Source organism: Phytophthora sojae (assembly GCF_000149755.1).
Source record: "Phytophthora sojae unplaced genomic scaffold PHYSOscaffold_4, whole genome shotgun sequence".
In the NCBI taxonomy this organism is placed as follows: Eukaryota; Oomycota; class Peronosporomycetes; order Peronosporales; family Peronosporaceae; genus Phytophthora; species Phytophthora sojae.
This window is the reverse complement of record NW_009258118.1, coordinates 119,590-136,184: the sequence shown is the minus strand read 5'-3', so window position 1 is coordinate 136,184 and position 16,595 is coordinate 119,590. Positions and strand designations below refer to the sequence as shown.

The following is a 16,595-nucleotide window of genomic DNA, read 5'->3' as shown; positions in this document are numbered from 1 at the left end:
GGCAAACTCAAAAATGTCTGCTCCATTTGTCAGCGTTGGTCTGTATCTCGGATCCTATGGATATGACGAACTTGAGCTGGGGGCAGCGATCTTCATGCACTTACGAGACGTATCTGCACCTGTGCACACAATGCACGTTGGTCTACGAATACTGCTCGAATGAAAATGTAAAACAAACCTGAGAGTTTTTATGCGAATTTACACGTGAAGAGTATTCTCTCTGGACGAATTCTATGTAAGAGCTGATGCATACGAGCTCCTTTCTACCTACCTACGTGCCACAAACGTAGCCACGATGGCCGTAGTGACCGCAACAGCCACGGACGAAACGGCGTAGCTGTTCTTGCGGATGAAGCTGAATGACGAGGATTCCTGGGCCTTCGCCTCGACGGCAGCGGCTTCCTTTGCCGCCAGGTCAGCGTCAATGACCATCGTCTCTTCGATCTCGGACTCGGGCTCCTCGTCGACCTTGACGGCCGGAGCAGGCTCAGCCACTTCGACAGCGGGCGCCTCTGAAACCTCCGACTGAGTGTCAGACACGTCGTCGCTGTCGGCCTTCGGCGCTGCCGGTGCTTCCTCCTCCGCCGGCGTTGCCTCAGCCACTTCACCAACCTCTTCGTCTTTCTCTACGACTGCAACCTCCACAGACTCGGCCACCACTTCATCCTCTGCGGCTTGGTCGGCCTCGGCCACCACTTCATCCTCTGCGACTTGGCCAGCCTCGGCCACGGTCTCCTCGTCCTTCGCCTTCTCTTCAGAGTCCTCGTTGGTCGGTGCGGGCACTTCAGTAGCAGCCTCCAACGCTTCGTCCTTAGGCGCTTCCTCGGTGACTGCAGGCTCGGCCACGGGCTCGTCAGCAACCAGCTCGACTTGTTCAGGCTTCTTCTCTTCGACTGCCGTCTGGGCCACAACAGCCTCAACGATCTCTTCCTCAACGACTGCAACAGTCTCGACAGCGTCGTGCACGGTCTCCAGAACCGCGGTCGCCTCGGCCACAGCTTCCTCGACAACCTCCTCAACAGCAGCAGACTCGGAGGCATCTTCGGCGGCCGCTTCTTCGTTCGCAACCGGCTCGGCAGCTTCCTTCTCAGCAACATTCTCCTTCTCCGTCCCCACCGACGCAACAGCGACAGGCTCGACCGGCTCAGCTTCTTCGATCACTTCATCCTCCGTCGCAACCTCATGGGCCACCGCAACGTCTTCGCTAGCGGCAGTCTCTTCCTCGGCCACAGGATCAGCGACCTGCTCTTCGACCACCTCGGCCGCCAGCGGCTCGTTCTCGGCCACCGTTTCGGCTGCAACAGACTCGGCCGCGATTTGCTCAGGAACGGTCTCGACCACAGGCTCAGCCACCACCTGCTCGGCGACCACCGGTTCGGCCGCCACCTCCACAGGGGCGACTGGTTCTTGCTTCTCCACCTTCTCCACGACGGCCACCTTCTTCTCTTCGCACTTCTTCTCCTCCTTCACCTCCTTCGTAGTCGCAGCCGAGGCCAGCAGCACATACGTTGCTCTGGCGACTGCCAGTTCCTCGTCCGCCTCGACCTCCTCCACGTCCAGCGACAGCTCCGAGCTCACCACCGAAACCTTCTCAACCTCTTCGGCCGCGTTCTGACGGGCCTGCACAGCAGGAACCGCCTCGTAATACTCCTCCAGAACGTTGCAATAGTACCAGGTCGCGTCCACCATGTTCGTCGACGAAGAAGAAGCTTGCAGAATGCCGATTGACTCCGGGCCGGGACGGGAGAGTTCGTTTGTGGCGGCAGATGGCCTGAGCTGAGCTCTTAGCACATGAGACACCTGCAGACTGCAGGTGTGCAGCCTGCACATGGCGACCAGAAAATTTGTACACAAAATTCGTACGTGGCGTGCACGGACAGCACTAAGGCGCCGACAACTTCAACATTATTGACATTCATTACGGAATACATAGATCTCATTCGAAGTCTACATCCAGCCCGGGCCGGAGGTGGCCCGACTCGTGGTGATGAACCTCTCGAAGATGGCGCTGCCGTGCAGTGCCGGGTACTGCGCAATGTACCGCAGCAGCGCGCGGAAGGCCCTTTCGCGGACCTCGATGGTTCTTTTGCTCTTGTAGCCGCGCAGTACCGTGCCCAGGTGCGGCTTTGGGATCCGGGGCATGTCGGCGGCGACGCGGAGGCACGAGTCGAGCAGCTGCGTCTGCAGCTCGCGGAAGTCCGTGTAGCGCTTGAGGATGGCCGGCTCGCGGACGCCCGTGCGTCGGTCGCTCCTGTGGACGTGGTAGTAGACCACGCGCTTGTCGATCGAGAAGCCGAAGACCTCGTACGTGAACCGCTGCGGCGGGAAGTAGCCCTCGAGCATCTCGTTGCTCTCGGAGCTCATGATGACCGGCTCGATCGTGGTGGTCGTCGTGGTGGTCGTGGTTTCAGACGACGGCGCGAGTCGCGGCAGCAGGGAAACGGCGGCGAGGTTGCGCCCATGTTCGTGCTCATGTTCATGGTCGCTGCTCTTTCTGCTTGAGCTGCTGGGGGCCCCTTGGAACGCAGGAGGGGCCTCTGGCTCTTCTTCTGCTGGGTTTTGCTCTGGTGCTGCAGCCTCGGTGATGACAGTGTTGATACCTTCCGGCGTGGCTACAAGTTCTGCATCACATCGTTCAGGTTTCTCGTCGGTGTTACCGGAAGCAGCTTCCGATGAGTCAAGGTCTGCTTGTTGGTTCTCTTCTACCTCCGCTTGGACCGCGTCAACCGGATCGTTTGCAGCCTGAGGGTTGATTTCTTTCGCATCGGCTTCGTGAAAGGTTTTGACAATTTCTTCTGGTTGTGAGGGTTCTTGCTCCGTTCCAACGCCTGGGTCTTCATCAGCTGCCTCGGTCACGCTTTCGTCCGGGTTCGCAGTCGACTTAAGTGGCATGACTTGCTCATCTGCGGACGTATTGGACTCGTCGATGTCTACCTCTCCCGCAACGGGTTCGTCGTGGCTGCCGTCTTTGATAGCGACTACCTTTTCGACTTCATCAACCGCGTCGTCGACAAGTTCCTCGGTGATTTTCTCTTCCGGGGCGGGTTCAGCTACTTGTCCTTCGTTAGCAGCCTTCTCTTTCGCGGATTCCTCGCTCTCGACAACTGCGTCAATTCTTGAACTGGAGTGCTGTGTAGCAGTCTCAATCGATACTTCCTCGCTTGTTCGATCAACCTCTGGAGTCTTCAACGCCACTTCAGCGTTCGCCACTGTAGTGTCGTGTGCTTCATGTACGAGTCCATCGTTAGCCTCGCCAGCGGCAACAACATCCGCCACCTGAACCTCCTTCTTTGAGGTGTCTTCAACATCACCGGACGGCTCGTTATCTGTATTGTCAGTCTTCTCGACACAGTCCATCGCATCCTGCTCAACGACCTCTTCTGCATCCACTGACGAGATAACCCCCGAAACATCTTCGACCACGTCAGCGTTAGACACTTGTTTCGCTCCGGGTGCTTCACTCACGACGGGGGTGTCGGTCGTATCAGCTTCCTCGTTGTCGTCACTTGGGCCAACAGATTCCACGAATGTGGTCTCGTCGGAAGTGTTTCGTTCGTTAGGAGCAGGCCCATCGGCAGCACCTTCTTGTTCCATAGTTTCTTGACTGGATTCAAGCTCTTCTGCATGCTGCTCGACGATAGCGTCTCTTTCCGCGTCTTCGACAGTGTCGCTCTGGTCCTCCTGCTCAACCGGATCCTCCGGGGCTTGAGCATTCACGTCTTCTTCAGTAAGCTCCACTACTTCATCACTGCAAGCCGCACTAATATTCACTCCGCCCCCTGTAGCGAGCTCCACGATCTCCTCGACGGCTGCAGCCACCTCAGCTTCGATCTCCGCAGTCTCTGTCTCTACGTCTTCCTCCTCCTCTTCGTCCTCTTCTTGAATGGTTGACTGCCTCTCACTTCCATTCGAGTTTGTCGACTCCAGCGCCGCTGCAACCTGCTGCTCCGTCGCCTCCAATGCGTCCTCGTAGACTCCCGACAATGGCGGCGCGGCACAATCAAAAGCCACCAGCACTCCCGACGTGGACGACGGAGGCTCCACCGCATCTTCAAATTCGTCCTCTGAGTCTGCTTCGTCCGGCGTACACTGCGACTGCGGCATGCTTCCATCCGAAGACACCGTGAGCGCGTCCTCCTCTGCTTCCGGGCTTTCTACTACCATTGTGCCTTTATCGATCCTTTGGGCGGCGACAACTTCTTCAGCGATCATTCTGCAGCGATAGTGTTATGGCCACGCTGCTTGAACTGTGCGTCGTCGTCGAGAGCTGTCCGCGCAACTTTGCTTGCTAGTCGTCCGTCGGGATTTGAGAGTGAAAGCTGCTGCACTTGGACTTCGACTCGCTCGCCTATCAATTCGAGTTCTGGGTGTCCTGCTGCCAACCACTTCGCAACCATCAGGCATCGATCTCTACGTGGTATTGTACGTGCACGGGGACACTCCACGCGCCAGCTGGAGCTCGCTAGGGCTGCCGAACTGGAACCCCAAGTGGATTCGAGTGCCACGGAAGTCATAGACCGGTCTTGACGCCAAGAAATGTTGGCAAACTCGGAAGGGATCAGCAGACAAGTTCAACGTGAATGATCAAAATGGGTTCATGTTCATACGCTGCAGACAGCGGTGCTGCAGCTACGAGAAAACTGTAGCTTACGATGGCGACTAACGTCCTCAAAGGTGTTGACTTGGTACAGCAAAATCGCGCTGTGCTCGGAGTTGGCTGGAAAATGATAATGACGCACTACTGCTACTGCGTGAGGAAGCTCTGGAACTCGGCGCTGTTGTGCAGCTGCCGGTGCTCGGCGACGTAGCGCAGTACGCGGGAGAACTGCTGCTGCCGCTCCTCGATCGTCTTCTTGCTCTGTCGGCCTCGCACGAACTGCGCCACGCCGGCTCGAGGCAGCTTCGGCAGCTTGGAGGCTGCGGGCAGCTTGGAGGCCTTGAGCTTCACGTACATCTCGTTGAACCGACTGTAGCGTCGCAGCAGCGGCGCCGTCCACTTGGCGCTGTCCGTGACCTCGTCCATGAGCTGAACGTGGTACAGCACCACGCCCTTGCTGTCGGTTGACGTGCCCGCAATGACGTAGATCGGGGCGACGTACGCGCTGTCGTTTGGTTGAGGCTTGGAGCTGAGGTGGAAGATCTCGGCGCTCGAGATCTCCACTTGCAGACTGCTCTGAGCGATGAGAGCCGCGCGATCACGCGGTTCATGGATGCCGTCGGCTAGTGCGGCAGCCACAGCACCGTCAACCACCTCCTGCACGACCGCCGCAGCGACGGCTTCAATGGACTCGAGCTCCTCAGCAGCTGAGGCTTCTGTAACGGTGCCGACTTGACGCACGACAGCTCCCGTCTCCGTGACCATGTACTCGCCGCCCTCGCTGCCGTCCGACACCGTCACGGATCGCCTTGTGTCTCCAGTGTTGTTGTGGTTGCTGCTCTCTTCGCTGCGGTGGCTGAATCCTGACGCGTCCAAGTCGTTCACCAGCAGCTCGCTCGACTCCGTCACCGTGGACTCGCTCACCGCGTTGCTCGCCTCTAGCACTTGCGCCGCTGCGCCCGGTGATGACTCGCCCTCAGGCTCGCTTACTGCGCTATTGCTCGGAGGCACCGCTGCATTGCTGACGCCGTCTCGCGGGCCGGAGCGCTCCTCTGGAATGGGCGTGAGCTCGATCGGGTCCCCCGTCATGGCGAACGTGAGCGACTCGGGCGGCCCGGGCGACGTCTCGTCCGACACGAGCGAGCTGTCGAGGCCGAGGCTCGAGTAGGTGCTGCTGGTCTCGGACGCCTGGATGAAGGAGAAGGTGAAGGCGCTGATCATGCCGTGCACCGGCTCGCCGTCCGAGCTGCCGACCAGGTCGGCGCTGTCCGAGACGACGAAGGACGGCGGCTCCTCGCGGGACTCGTTGGCTTGCGACCCGCTGGCGGACGCCCAGAGCTTCGAGTCCTGCGCGTGGAAGGACGGCGTCGAGGGGCGCATCGGTGCTCGCGCCAGCGTCGCGTCCTTGGAGTTCTTGCAGCCCATGGCTTGTGTGATGCAATGCAATGCAACGCGGGGCTTGCGGGGCTAGAGTTGATGAGAGTTGGTAAGAGTGGATCGATCGAGAGTAACGCGCGGGTTACTGAACGCGGCCACTTGGCGATTGAAATGGTGACAGGCGACACCGAGTTCGTGGTGCTGGCGCTGGCGCTGGAGCTGGATACTGGAGCAAACGACTGTGGAGACGCAGGCTCCGGACAGGCGGTCGGTCGGTCGGTCGGTCGATCTCCGAGAAAAACGTTGGGAGCACCAACGAAGAAGACGCTGCTACTGAGACACAAAGCCGCGAGAGAGAATATGTTTTCTCTTCGGACAGCAGGTTGGTGAACACCACGAGCATTAGGGTGAAGGTGCTGCTGGTCTCCATACCGTCCGGTCAACACTGCACCCGGAGGGTACCTGTCTGTGTAGCCATGTTGTCTCTGCCAACTAACCTACGGCTCAAGAGCAGTTTACCATCTCGAGCACGCGGTAACTGAACCGATGAAGCCATAGTTTTTTCGAGGCGCCACAATCGATAACTTTGCGTGTGTGACGGAGCCGTGGAGCCCGCGATCCCATGCTTGCAAAGCGAATGCATGGCTCCGATGGCAAACTGCCGCAAGCGTATGTCGCAACGCGTAACGCGTTAGCCATGGGTTTCACCACGCAGATGGTGCTGTATAACTGAAATTGCCGTTTTCGAGCACATTTTAGAACATGGCTACATTTGACCACGTCAACTTGCACGTCCGCATCAACTCGGGGAACCACATCTTTTGTCTTGTCTTGTTGCCTTATAAAATCTGATCCACAACTAGAAATTACACAACGACTTAGCCCAGCAGGAAGTCCGTGAAGGTCTTGCTCTTGAAGGCGACGGGGTGGCGTGCGATGGCGTTCAGGATCCTCGTGAACTGCTCCTCGCGTTCCTCCAACACTGTGTCGCTGTAGCGCCCGCGCACGTAGGTCCAAGCGTTCGCCTTGGGCATCTCCGGTAGAGCCGGCTGGGTGGCGAAGAGGTGTTGCTGGTTAAAAGGGACGTTCCTCTCCTTCGCCATCAGCTCCGACATCTGCGCGTGCATCGCCTTGAAATCCGAGTACCGCTTGGAGATCACCACTTCGTTTGCGGGGTCCTCGGCAGTGGTCCCGCTGAAGACGTAGAGCATGGCGCCGTCATCGTTCGCGATGACTTTGGTGACCGAAAATATCATCACACCGACTGGAAGCGTCTTCTTCCTGGCTGCAGCTCTGTCACCTTCGAACTCGGGTCGTCCTCCTCGGGTCAGTTTGCCGCGACGCAGCTTTACCTTTTCCGTTCGAACTGGTCCGACGTCCGGCCCTCCAGGACGCTTGGCGATCGACAGCTCAAGGATAGAGTACTCGATGCCGTTGAACTGCTGCGTGGGGTTGTTCGTCGTGGAGTGAGAGCAGCCCATAGTGATATGAATGCGGAAACTCGGTGGCAGACTCGTCGAAATTTGGGAAGTGATACGCCCGGTCGAGTTGGTAGCGTGTCAAGTTTTCAGATGGCATCGGGATATCTCCAGTACGCGCGAAGGAGAGACCAACCCGGCAGAGTAGAGTACGCGCGCGGAAACCGGTCTCCATCTGAACCCTCCTCTGCTGTTCTTTGCGGGCAGGAGCTGCAATCCCACAAAGCATCCGACAGCAGACTCGCACCAAATTTGATCATTGGCACAGCGCGCGCTCCCGGCGCATGGCAATTAAACAGTGCCGGAGCACTACCGAGCAGCGCGCCAAGCTGAGCCAAAGATACCGTATCAGAGCACTGAACTCGGCCTTGCCACAATCCAGCATTGGCTTGACGTTCAACTCAATTTCAATCAAACGTTAAGTGTAAGTCACTTATCTACCGAACACAACATGAATTGGATTGAAGAAGTTGAAGGGGCAAAGGCATAGTTTATTGGCAGGAGCCTTCGATCGGTCTCTCCGACGCAAAGCGCAGTAGGTAAATTATCTAAGTCATGAAGTCCGTGAACGTCTTGCTGTGTGCCGCGATCGGGTGTTTGGCAATAGCGTTCAGGATCTTGACGAACTGCGCCTCGCGCTCCTTCACCACCTTGGGGTTGCCGCGCCCCAGAACGTAGGTGATGGCGTTGGCCGGAGGCATCGACGGCAGCGCCGGGTACGTCTGGAACTTGTTCCGGTCCTCGGCCTTGACGTTCTTCTCGCTGGCCATGAGCTTGGCGATCTCCGCGTGAATGTCCTTGAACTCTGAGTAGCGCTTGCACACGTGCACGTCGAGGCTCGGGTCGGTCGGGTTCGAGCCGTCGAAGTTGTAGAAGGCGACGCCGTACTCGTTAATACTGACCTCGCCCGGTACGAACTGCAGGGCAAAGTCAGGAGTCTTCACCTCCACGGCCGGCTCCTCCTTGGCCACATCGTGGTTCTCCACCGCCTGAGGCTGCGTGTCCGCCGTGCCGACGGGCAGCACGACCTCGGTACCGGTGAAGTCGGCCACGTTGGGGTCATTGGGGTCGACCACGTCCTGCTCGTTCGTCTTGGATTGAGCGCAGCCCATAGTGGTGATCTCAAGGGCGGACTATGAGTCGACTTGACGGAGACCGTGGGGAATGGAGAATGACTGCCGGTGGTCGATCGTGGTGCCGTGGCCAGCTCCTTTTCGCTGCTGCTGGTGTGTGTGTCGTCCGTCGTCGGGGCACAGCCCACGCATTGACCAAATTTCTCAGCGAGTGCCGCACACACATGGGCAGGAGAACGCCGGCTGGCCTCGGCCAGCACCTGAGCTTCCCCTCTGCGCATTTCTTACGAGCTCGCTCTATTACGCTGCCGTTTAACACACATCTGGGCGCTGACAGCTTCGCGCTGGTCTACATATTGTCGCGCTGATGGCCAGCACCGCACGACCATCTGAACGAGTGAGCAAGCGACATACAGCACAAGCGATAAGACTGGCGCGATATGGCAACGTCGTAGGCGCCGAGGGTTCAATGGGAACTAGCAGCTACAGTATCCACGCTCTCACACTTGACCGTGTTCATTGCATTGCATCCCACTATCGATATGAGACAACGGCAACAAAAATGTTACTTATCCACCATTTAGAGTTATCGAGATAATCGCCTTAAAAGAGGCCAGGTTCAAAATCGTAACTAAACGAAGTCGTGAGAAAACGAGGAGTTTTGATTTTCAAAAATTTGAAGGGGGTGTATCGGCACGGATACCATTTCGAAAAACCACTCGGACCACTACCTACAGCCATGCAGACACCACCCACGACGCCGACAGCACCGACCTCGCGCGCTGCAGCGCCAACTGCGCAGCCTGCGCAACCTCCAGCGCTGCCTCTCTCAGCCTCGCCACCGGCCACCTCGGCGCCAAGCCCGCCAGCCACGGCTCCGAGTCCGCCAGCCGCGACGTCGGGTCTGCCAGCCACGACATCGCCCTCCCAGGCGCTGACTCCGCCGGCCACAACGTCCCTCTCCACAGCGCTGACTCTGTCGGCCACGGCACCCCTTGGTGCTCGGCGTCGCGAAGCAGACGAAGAGCCTGATTCTGCCGACAATTCTGTCTGTGGTGTCGATCCCACTGCTACCAGTGAGAGTGAGGTGAACGAGGACAGCAGCGACGACGACTTTACGCCCGATTCTGAGGCGTCGCCCAGCGACGACGAGGAACCGCTCACAGCAGAGAGCGCGAGCAGTGAAGCCGAAGATGAAGAGGATATTAGTATCTTTTTGAATGACGCGAGTCCTCGAGCCCGTGTGACTGAGGTGATTCATGCGGACGCGTGTGAGAACGAGTGCGTCAAGGGCAAGGCTCGTGAGTTGGAGTTCTTGCTGTGCTCGCTGGACCAGATGACAAAGCAAGAGCGCACCACGAGCTTGTACACGCTCCTGGCTGTGTTAATGCAGACCCCCACGGTTGAGCGTAAGCGACGACGGGGTGACCGTGAGAAGTTTCCGTACATCCTCCCCTACGTAGGTCATGTGTGCCGACCCACTTTCGCGCCCTGCTATGGAGTAGTCCCCATTACCTTGCAGCGCTACAAGATGCGTATCCGAGACGGTAACATGTCGATCAAGGCGCATGGTAACCGGCTCAACACGCATGCAGCTCGTAGAGGCTGTTAGTTCGGCGTCCAAGAGCTCAATCACGGTGCACCTGCCTCGCGGATGCTCAGCGTTCAAGTCCTACACACCTATTCTCACCGAATTGTACAAACGACTTGACGGCATCCAGAAGTTCCAGATTTTGACGATGGACGCATCGCAGCCGGGCGTCGTTGTCTGCAAGAAAGGCCCCGAGAGCGAACCTGTAGAGATTAGTTTGAGCCGTCAAATTGACGAGATCTTCACCACGAAGGAGAAGGTGCAGCGGATGATGACGGACCATATCGAGACGCTGTCCCCTCCTGTCCGCAACACCGAGAAAATTGCGCAGATGTACCACAACATCAGGCCCTACGTTCCTGCTGAATTTCAGAGCGATCCCCTCTACACCAAGCCTAGCGAGCAGGAAGGAGAAGATGCCAAGTCACGGAAACAAGCACGACTTGAGCATCGCGCGGCAATGGCCGTGGCGGCTAAGGCTAACCAAGACCAGCGTGGTATCACGGAGGCTGTTGCGACGAAAAAGAACCCAGCAAAGAAGAGGGCTACTGCAGCAAAGAAGACGCAAAAGAACAAGAAGCGCAAAGCTTCTGCGGATCTGCCTGCTGAGCAAGAATAGGCAGCCCAAGGTTGTAGTCGATCATTATGATACTTATGTCCACAGTTCATTCAAATGTTACTTACATCCAGATATCAAATTTTCTAAAAAAAATCCAAAAATATACCCCTGCTGATTTGAAGTGACGGCACAAAAGTGAGATTCTAACACTGTTAGGCTTCGAATTAGCTAAAACGGACAACATTGTCGGATTCGCTGACTAATTTTACACCAGTTCATCAAAAAAAAAATTCCCTTTCGGGGTTGAAGTCGGACATATATTTTTTGACGGTCTCGTTCTCGGTCGTTTCTTCATACTAGAAGCTCGGGAGGGGCTCGAACGAAAGAGGAGACATCCCTCTTTCCAATTATGCGCCTAAATCGCGATTCGTACTTAGGTTGATAAGTAACATTTTGTTTGCCGTCGTCTCATATGTATGTCATGGTGATCAAAAGCACTACAAACAAGGGCGGAAGATAAGATGAAAGACATTGTACATTTTACATAGTGGAGAATAAAGTGTGATGCTCGAGCTCGGGAGCCCTTAAGTCTACGCCAAGAAGGCCTTGAATACGTCGCTCTGGGCGGCCACGGGGTGGGCCGCGGCGGCGTTGAGCAGGGCCGTGAACTGCGTCTTGCGGTCCTGCAGCATCTTCTTGTTCTTGCGGCCCTGCAGCAGCGAGGCCTTGGGCAGCGCCGGCAGGTCCGACGCCTTGCCGTCCTGGTTGTCGGCCAACAGCTGCGCGAGCTGCGCGTGCAGAGCCTTGAACTCCGAGTACCGCTTGGACACGTGCACGTCGTTGGCCGGGTTGCTGGCGTCCGAGCCGTCGAAGTTGTAGAAGGCCACGCCCTTGTCGTTGAAGGTCACGGCCTCGGCCTTGAAGGTGAGTGCAGCGACCTCGGACGCCTTCGCCTTCGCCTCGCTGACCGGGGCGGGGGCCTCCACGACTTCGGGCTGGGGAGCCTCGACGGGCGCCTCCTCCGCAGCAGCGAGCTCGGACTTGGGCGCTTCAACTTCAGCAGCAGGCTCGGACTTGGGCGCTTCAGCTTCGGCCGCGACCTCCTCAGCGACAGGCTCAGACTTGGGCGCCTCCTCTTCAACTGCAGCCTCGGCTTCGACCGGGGCCGACTCGGGCTCGGCTTCCGGGGCCTTCTCCTCCGACTTGGGGGCCTCTTCGTCAACGGGGGCGGCTTCCTCGACGGCCTTCTCTTCCTCGGCCTCTGCAGGATCGGCCGGCTCGTCGGCCTTGGCCGCGTCTTCGACGGGCTCATCAACGGGGGCAGCGGGCTCATCGGCCGGTGCCACCTCCTCTTCAACAGCAGCAGTAGCGGGCTCCTCCGTCTTGGGAGCTTCCTCGACAGCTTCAACTGGTGCAGCAGCGGCGACCGAAGCAGGGGCAGCGGACGGCGCCTCCGAGGCAGGAGGGGCCGCGACGGAGACACTCACCGGGGCCGGAGCCTCGACGGCCGGGGTGTCAACCGACACGCGCTCCACGACCTGGTCGGTGGTAGACTTGGATTGACTGCAGCCCATTGTAGTGGAGGTGGTGAAGGAAGGAAGATGGACTCTGGGGAGGAGTAGGCGGGACCGAGAGAATTCGGGAATGAGCTCATCCGGCCGATAAGCCTCTCCCAGACGGCCCCCAGCCAGCAAGTCGGCTGGCGGCAATTCTCTGCAACGTATAGGTAGCACCACGTTCTCGTAGCCATCTGCAGCGCCATCGCAAAGCCAGCTGCGCCAGCAATACATACCCATACATGCATATCGGCGCATGGAGCCATTAGTAACTTCTGGAGACACACGCAACATCGCCGACATATGCGGGGTGGGCGCTTGAAGCGCTCGATCTCACTTGACTCTCAACTGGCCAGCTACGGTACCGAAGTCTCGATCCTCCAAGGCTAGCGGTAAGTTAGTCGCAGGGGGCTAGCTTGAAGGAATCTCGACCGGATGAAGCCGGTGGCAGTTGCGGTGGAGATGGTTTACGTGTTTGTACAGACTTATGATTCATATCTATAGGGCGCGCTGCTGCGTTTGCGCCGTCGTCGCTGTTGCTCTTGCTGTCGGCTTTTGTCGCTCGATCCTCCGTCCTCTCGTTCCTCTCTATACCCAGACTACCAATGGCCCATTGTCGGCAGCGCTCTAGGCCAGGAAGGCGGCGAACGCGGCGCTCTGCGAAGCCTCGGGGTGCACCGCGATGGCATTGAGCATCTTGACGAAGGCCGCCTCGCGCTCCTGCAGCAGCGCCTTGTCGTTGCGGCCCTGCAGGAACGACGTGCCGGGCATGCTCGGGAGCTCTTCGTGGTCCATGAGCTTGGCCATCTCGGCGTGCAGCACCTTGAACTCGGAGTAGCGCTTGGCCAGGTGCACGCTCTCCGCGTCCTCCTGGCCGCTAGAGCCCGTGATGTGGAAGAAGGCCACGCCGATGCTGAACGACACCTTCTCGGCCGCGAAGGTCCAGACGGGGGCCGCCACGCTCGACTTCTCCACGACCGCGGACTTCTCCTGCTGCTGCTGCAGCTCGATCTCGTCCGCTGCCTCCACCTCCGGCTCAACAGGAGCTTCTTCTTCTTGTTGTTGTGCGTCGTCTTCTTCTTCGGACGAGGAGGAATCGAGCTCCTCGTCCTCTTGGAGTGCCGGTGCCACGTCTGATTGGGCGGGCACTTCAACTTGCTCGTCTACCTCGATGGGCTCCACTGCTTCAACGACGGGCTCAGCTGGGGCCTGGGTCTCCTCCTGCACCTCCTCGTTCTCGAGCTCCTCCTCGACGGGCGGCGGCGGGGCGCTCGCGCTCGTCTCGTCGTGGTCGTCCACGATGATCTCGGTGAAGGCGAGGTCCATCGAGGCCTTGCCGCACTCGGACGGGGGCGCCGTGATCGGCTCGACGACGACGTCGTTCGCCTTGGATTGGCTGCAGCCCATGGTGTGTTGAGTGTGAGGGGTGGATGGAGCTTCGGTTTGGTCGGACCGGGGAAATGTGGGAATGAGTTGAGCCCCCGCACCTTCGAGGCGCATGCCACAGGCGCAGCATGCAGGCAAGGGGTGGATCGGGCGTAACGCGCACTTCGGCCGTTTCCGGGCCAGCGCCCATTGGCCGCCCAAGCGGCGCTCCTCCTTCACGTTACTTAGGCAGTTTTGCCGTCACTGAGACACGAGAATAACGGACGGCGCTAACAAGTGCAGACAAGTGCATATAGCGAGTAGAGCACCCCCGAGTCGAGTCGAGTCGAGCTCCTTGAAGGTAACGGGCTCTGCGCCTGCGTGGGCTTTCGCTCTCGTCAATTTTTGGCGCTGGCTGTCGGTACTTGCCACATTGCATAGGGCTCTCTAGCATAGAGGGCACCTAGACCCGGCCGGTATCCTTCTCTCGGTGAAAGTCACGCAGAGGGAGGAGATGGAGAGCTCCTCACGAAAGCAGAAAGCGCTGCACCAGTCGTTGGGTGCCACGTCGAGCAGCGCAGCAGCCGGCCGGATCCTTTGCCACGTTGCTGACCCCCGTCCATCTGAGCTCGTTTCGCCCGCGGTGCGTCGCCGTTTCTCGCCTTTCATGCAGTCCGGAGCGAGAACCCACCCATGCAGGCACCATCGAGCAGCGACACACTGAAAGGCACGCTAAGGCACGCTTCTGGTCATCGCGTTGTACTGTTGAATACAGCCCAAGCGTGATGGGCTCTACGCGGAAATGGCTACAGCGATCACGAAAAAAAATGAAACCTCCCTACAACAAGGCTGCTGCAATCCTTTTGCAATCATGCCGCAATTGCAGATCGGACTATCGCTGAAAGTCTTAATACGTGCAAGTTGTTCCCGCAGACGCTGAACAAATACGCCGAGTACTTGTTTGAAGCGCTGGCACCAGCTAGAAGGACTGCTCTTAACTACACGTCGCACGATACTGCATTTTCGGCGATAGCAGTAACGACCCCGGCGTCACCTGCGGTATGAATCTGCTTGTATCGTTCGTCAGCAATAATGGGAATCTTCGGCGACTTGACAAATCTTGTGTGGGCCAAGTCAAATGCCCGCCTTCAACCTGGTTGTGCCAACGATCGCGCTGCACAACTCATTCAGCACGGATGAACCGTACGATGGTAGGTACCATCGTTCGTGCCTACCAGTCGGGATTGAGTCTCAACTAGACCCGTCGGCACCGACGCTACGGGAATATAGATGGCGCGATGCATAAATGCACTAAACCCTCGAAAAAGCAACGACTACGCTGCCATACAAAAAAATGTTGAATTCTTTCAAAACTAGCTCTTAAAACATGACTCCAGGATGGTCCAGTTTCGCTTTCCTTTTACCTCCAATTGTACTACTGTCCCAATTCACTGTCAGACTCCACAAACTCTTCAAAATATCGCGATGCCGCCTCGGATCTCATCGTTTCGAAACGTCAACAGAGCCGGAAGGTGTCTGATAACCCCTACCGGTATATTTATTTTATTTTAATGGTAAAAGTATACTGATCTTCGAATGCAAGCTTGCTCTGCTTTGCTCGCCCCACAATTCAAAGGGCAAGCGGGACAACAAATGCTATTGGTGTGTTGATTGTTTTCATCTAGAAGTCACTCAAGTTTACTTTATTTGCTACGGTGCAATTTGCCCGATTCGAGCACAATAACCATACTGTGATACTGCAATTCTATGAACCCAGAGCATTGCCATCCAGGCAGCGAGCACTACCGATAGCTTGTCGAGCAGAGAATGCAAGAAACAAAAGTAAAGCCATGTCTGCTAAACACAAAAACTGCTTTTATGTGCTTTTACTATTTATCGTACGTAGCCAAAACTCCTACACACACCAATCTCACACCACACTCGCTGTACCACCTTTTCGGCACATCCCTACCGGTACCCGTCGGTATTTCGGGCGAATCGGTTGGCTGTGCCTAGCTGTCGCCCTCAGCTGCCTCCGCCATTGGCCGGGGCCCAAACATTCGGGAAAAGCTAGCTCACCAGGAACACTCACCATGGTCAAGGAAACCAAGACTCGCAACACCAAGCGCTCGCCGGACGTGGTCGCCCGCGACTACACCATCAACCTGCACAAGCGTCTTCACGGATGGTATCCTTTTTCCACCCCCTTTTGCATATATCGCACTGCATACTGCAGTGCCTGCATATTTTCCCCCACTCGGTTCGCCGTAGCTCCCACCTTGGAGACTTCCTTGACTTTCTCTCTGCTCTGCGTTGCTCCGTGGCTCCCGCTTGCTATTGCGTGACCTCACAGCGTGTTTAAGAAGAAAGCGGCCCGTGCCGTGCGCGCCATCAAGAAGTTCGCCCAGGTGACCATGAAGACCCAGGACGTGCGCATCGACTCGAAGCTCAACAAGTTCATCTGGTCCAAGGGTGTGCGCAACGTGCCCTACCGCGTGCGCGTGCGTCTGTCGCGCAAGCGCAACGATGACGAGGACGCCAAGGAGAAGCTCTACACGCTCGTGCAGCACGTGCAGGTGGCCAGCTTCAAGGGCCTCCAGAACGACACTGTCGACGAGTAAGCAGCTACTGGATTGCGAAGCCATCTACGCGTTTCCCAGACGCCTCGTTTGCTCTGAATAGCGTCGAGTGGTGACCTAAGGTGCCACGAGACGGTATTTAGAGGAGGCGTCGAGCGTGAACTTCCTTCCTTGCCGGGGAGTGGAAGCGACTCGTGTTGAGCTCTTTTCGTAAAGAATCAATGCAAGACGTTCCCATTTGCGGTTTCCCACTTCAGTTGTCATGTCTGCTGGTGTTGTATTAAGCAATTTTGAGTCATTGATACTGCTAGCTCTTCTTGCTCACGTCAGCGCATGGACGCATGGTGGTCTTTGCTGCTCAGCTTATCAACCAGCTCATTAGCTGTCCAACTTGTTGCTACGGTTTAAAGTCCAACGTGC

The 16,595-nt window shown here is 57.5% G+C and overlaps 9 protein-coding genes across 9 annotated transcripts; 2 read left to right on the top strand and 7 right to left on the bottom strand.

Annotated features, from left to right (window-relative positions):
- Positions 1 to 267: 267 nt before the first annotated feature.
- Positions 268 to 1,739, bottom strand: PHYSODRAFT_360305 (hypothetical protein; the record flags this gene model as incomplete). The annotated part of the gene is made up of 1 exon (XM_009527235.1): positions 268 to 1,739. Exon 1 carries the CDS (start codon positions 1,687 to 1,689, stop codon positions 268 to 270), a length of 1,422 nt encoding a protein of 473 aa, XP_009525530.1. The 5' UTR covers positions 1,690 to 1,739.
- Positions 1,740 to 1,986: 247 nt separating this feature from the next.
- On the bottom strand, positions 1,987 to 2,265 carry PHYSODRAFT_441503 (hypothetical protein; the record flags this gene model as incomplete). The annotated part of the gene is made up of 1 exon (XM_009527234.1): positions 1,987 to 2,265. A coding segment is annotated over one exon (279 nt), but the record flags the coding sequence as incomplete, so codon positions are not given.
- Positions 2,266 to 4,744: 2,479 nt separating this feature from the next.
- Positions 4,745 to 6,022, bottom strand: PHYSODRAFT_559031 (hypothetical protein; the record flags this gene model as incomplete). The annotated part of the gene is made up of 1 exon (XM_009527233.1): positions 4,745 to 6,022. One exon carries the CDS (start codon positions 6,020 to 6,022, stop codon positions 4,745 to 4,747), a length of 1,278 nt encoding a protein of 425 aa, XP_009525528.1.
- An 830-nt stretch (positions 6,023 to 6,852) lies between these two features.
- PHYSODRAFT_504644 (hypothetical protein) lies at positions 6,853 to 7,455 on the bottom strand (the record flags this gene model as incomplete). The annotated part of the gene is made up of 2 exons (XM_009527232.1): positions 6,853 to 7,274; positions 7,317 to 7,455. 2 exons carry the CDS (start codon positions 7,453 to 7,455, stop codon positions 6,853 to 6,855), a joined length of 561 nt encoding a protein of 186 aa, XP_009525527.1.
- Positions 7,456 to 8,000: 545 nt separating this feature from the next.
- Positions 8,001 to 8,564, bottom strand: PHYSODRAFT_501451 (hypothetical protein; the record flags this gene model as incomplete). The annotated part of the gene is made up of 1 exon (XM_009527231.1): positions 8,001 to 8,564. One exon carries the CDS (start codon positions 8,562 to 8,564, stop codon positions 8,001 to 8,003), a length of 564 nt encoding a protein of 187 aa, XP_009525526.1.
- A 1,550-nt stretch (positions 8,565 to 10,114) lies between these two features.
- On the top strand, positions 10,115 to 10,735 carry PHYSODRAFT_500891 (hypothetical protein; the record flags this gene model as incomplete). The annotated part of the gene is made up of 1 exon (XM_009527230.1): positions 10,115 to 10,735. One exon carries the CDS (start codon positions 10,115 to 10,117, stop codon positions 10,733 to 10,735), a length of 621 nt encoding a protein of 206 aa, XP_009525525.1.
- A 455-nt stretch (positions 10,736 to 11,190) lies between these two features.
- PHYSODRAFT_285784 (hypothetical protein) lies at positions 11,191 to 12,266 on the bottom strand. Its single transcript, XM_009527229.1, has one exon. The coding sequence runs from the start codon at positions 12,247 to 12,249 to the stop codon at positions 11,266 to 11,268; it is 984 nt and encodes a 327-aa protein (XP_009525524.1). The 5' UTR covers positions 12,250 to 12,266; the 3' UTR covers positions 11,191 to 11,265.
- A 418-nt stretch (positions 12,267 to 12,684) lies between these two features.
- PHYSODRAFT_360302 (hypothetical protein) lies at positions 12,685 to 13,678 on the bottom strand. The gene has a single exon (XM_009527228.1). The coding sequence runs from the start codon at positions 13,636 to 13,638 to the stop codon at positions 12,859 to 12,861; it is 780 nt and encodes a 259-aa protein (XP_009525523.1). The 5' UTR covers positions 13,639 to 13,678; the 3' UTR covers positions 12,685 to 12,858.
- A 1,982-nt stretch (positions 13,679 to 15,660) lies between these two features.
- PHYSODRAFT_354482 (hypothetical protein) lies at positions 15,661 to 16,426 on the top strand. Its single transcript, XM_009527227.1, has 2 exons — positions 15,661 to 15,784; positions 15,950 to 16,426. The coding sequence occupies exons 1-2, from the start codon at positions 15,690 to 15,692 to the stop codon at positions 16,215 to 16,217; spliced, it is 363 nt and encodes a 120-aa protein (XP_009525522.1). The 5' UTR covers positions 15,661 to 15,689; the 3' UTR covers positions 16,218 to 16,426.
- The last annotated feature ends 169 nt before the right edge of the window (positions 16,427 to 16,595 follow it).

Bases quoted from the DNA above. Each gene is read 5' to 3' on its own strand.
- PHYSODRAFT_285784 (XM_009527229.1), bottom strand. From the start codon at position 12,249: ATGGGCTGCAGTCAATCCAAGTCTACCACCGACCAGGTCGTGGAGCGC.
- PHYSODRAFT_360302 (XM_009527228.1), bottom strand. From the start codon at position 13,638: ATGGGCTGCAGCCAATCCAAGGCGAACGACGTCGTCGTCGAGCCGATC.
- PHYSODRAFT_354482 (XM_009527227.1), top strand. From the start codon at position 15,690: ATGGTCAAGGAAACCAAGACTCGCAACACCAAGCGCTCGCCGGACGTG. The intron at 15,785-15,949 runs GTATCCTTTTTC...GTGACCTCACAG, and splicing joins CACAAGCGTCTTCACGGATG to CGTGTTTAAGAAGAAAGCGG.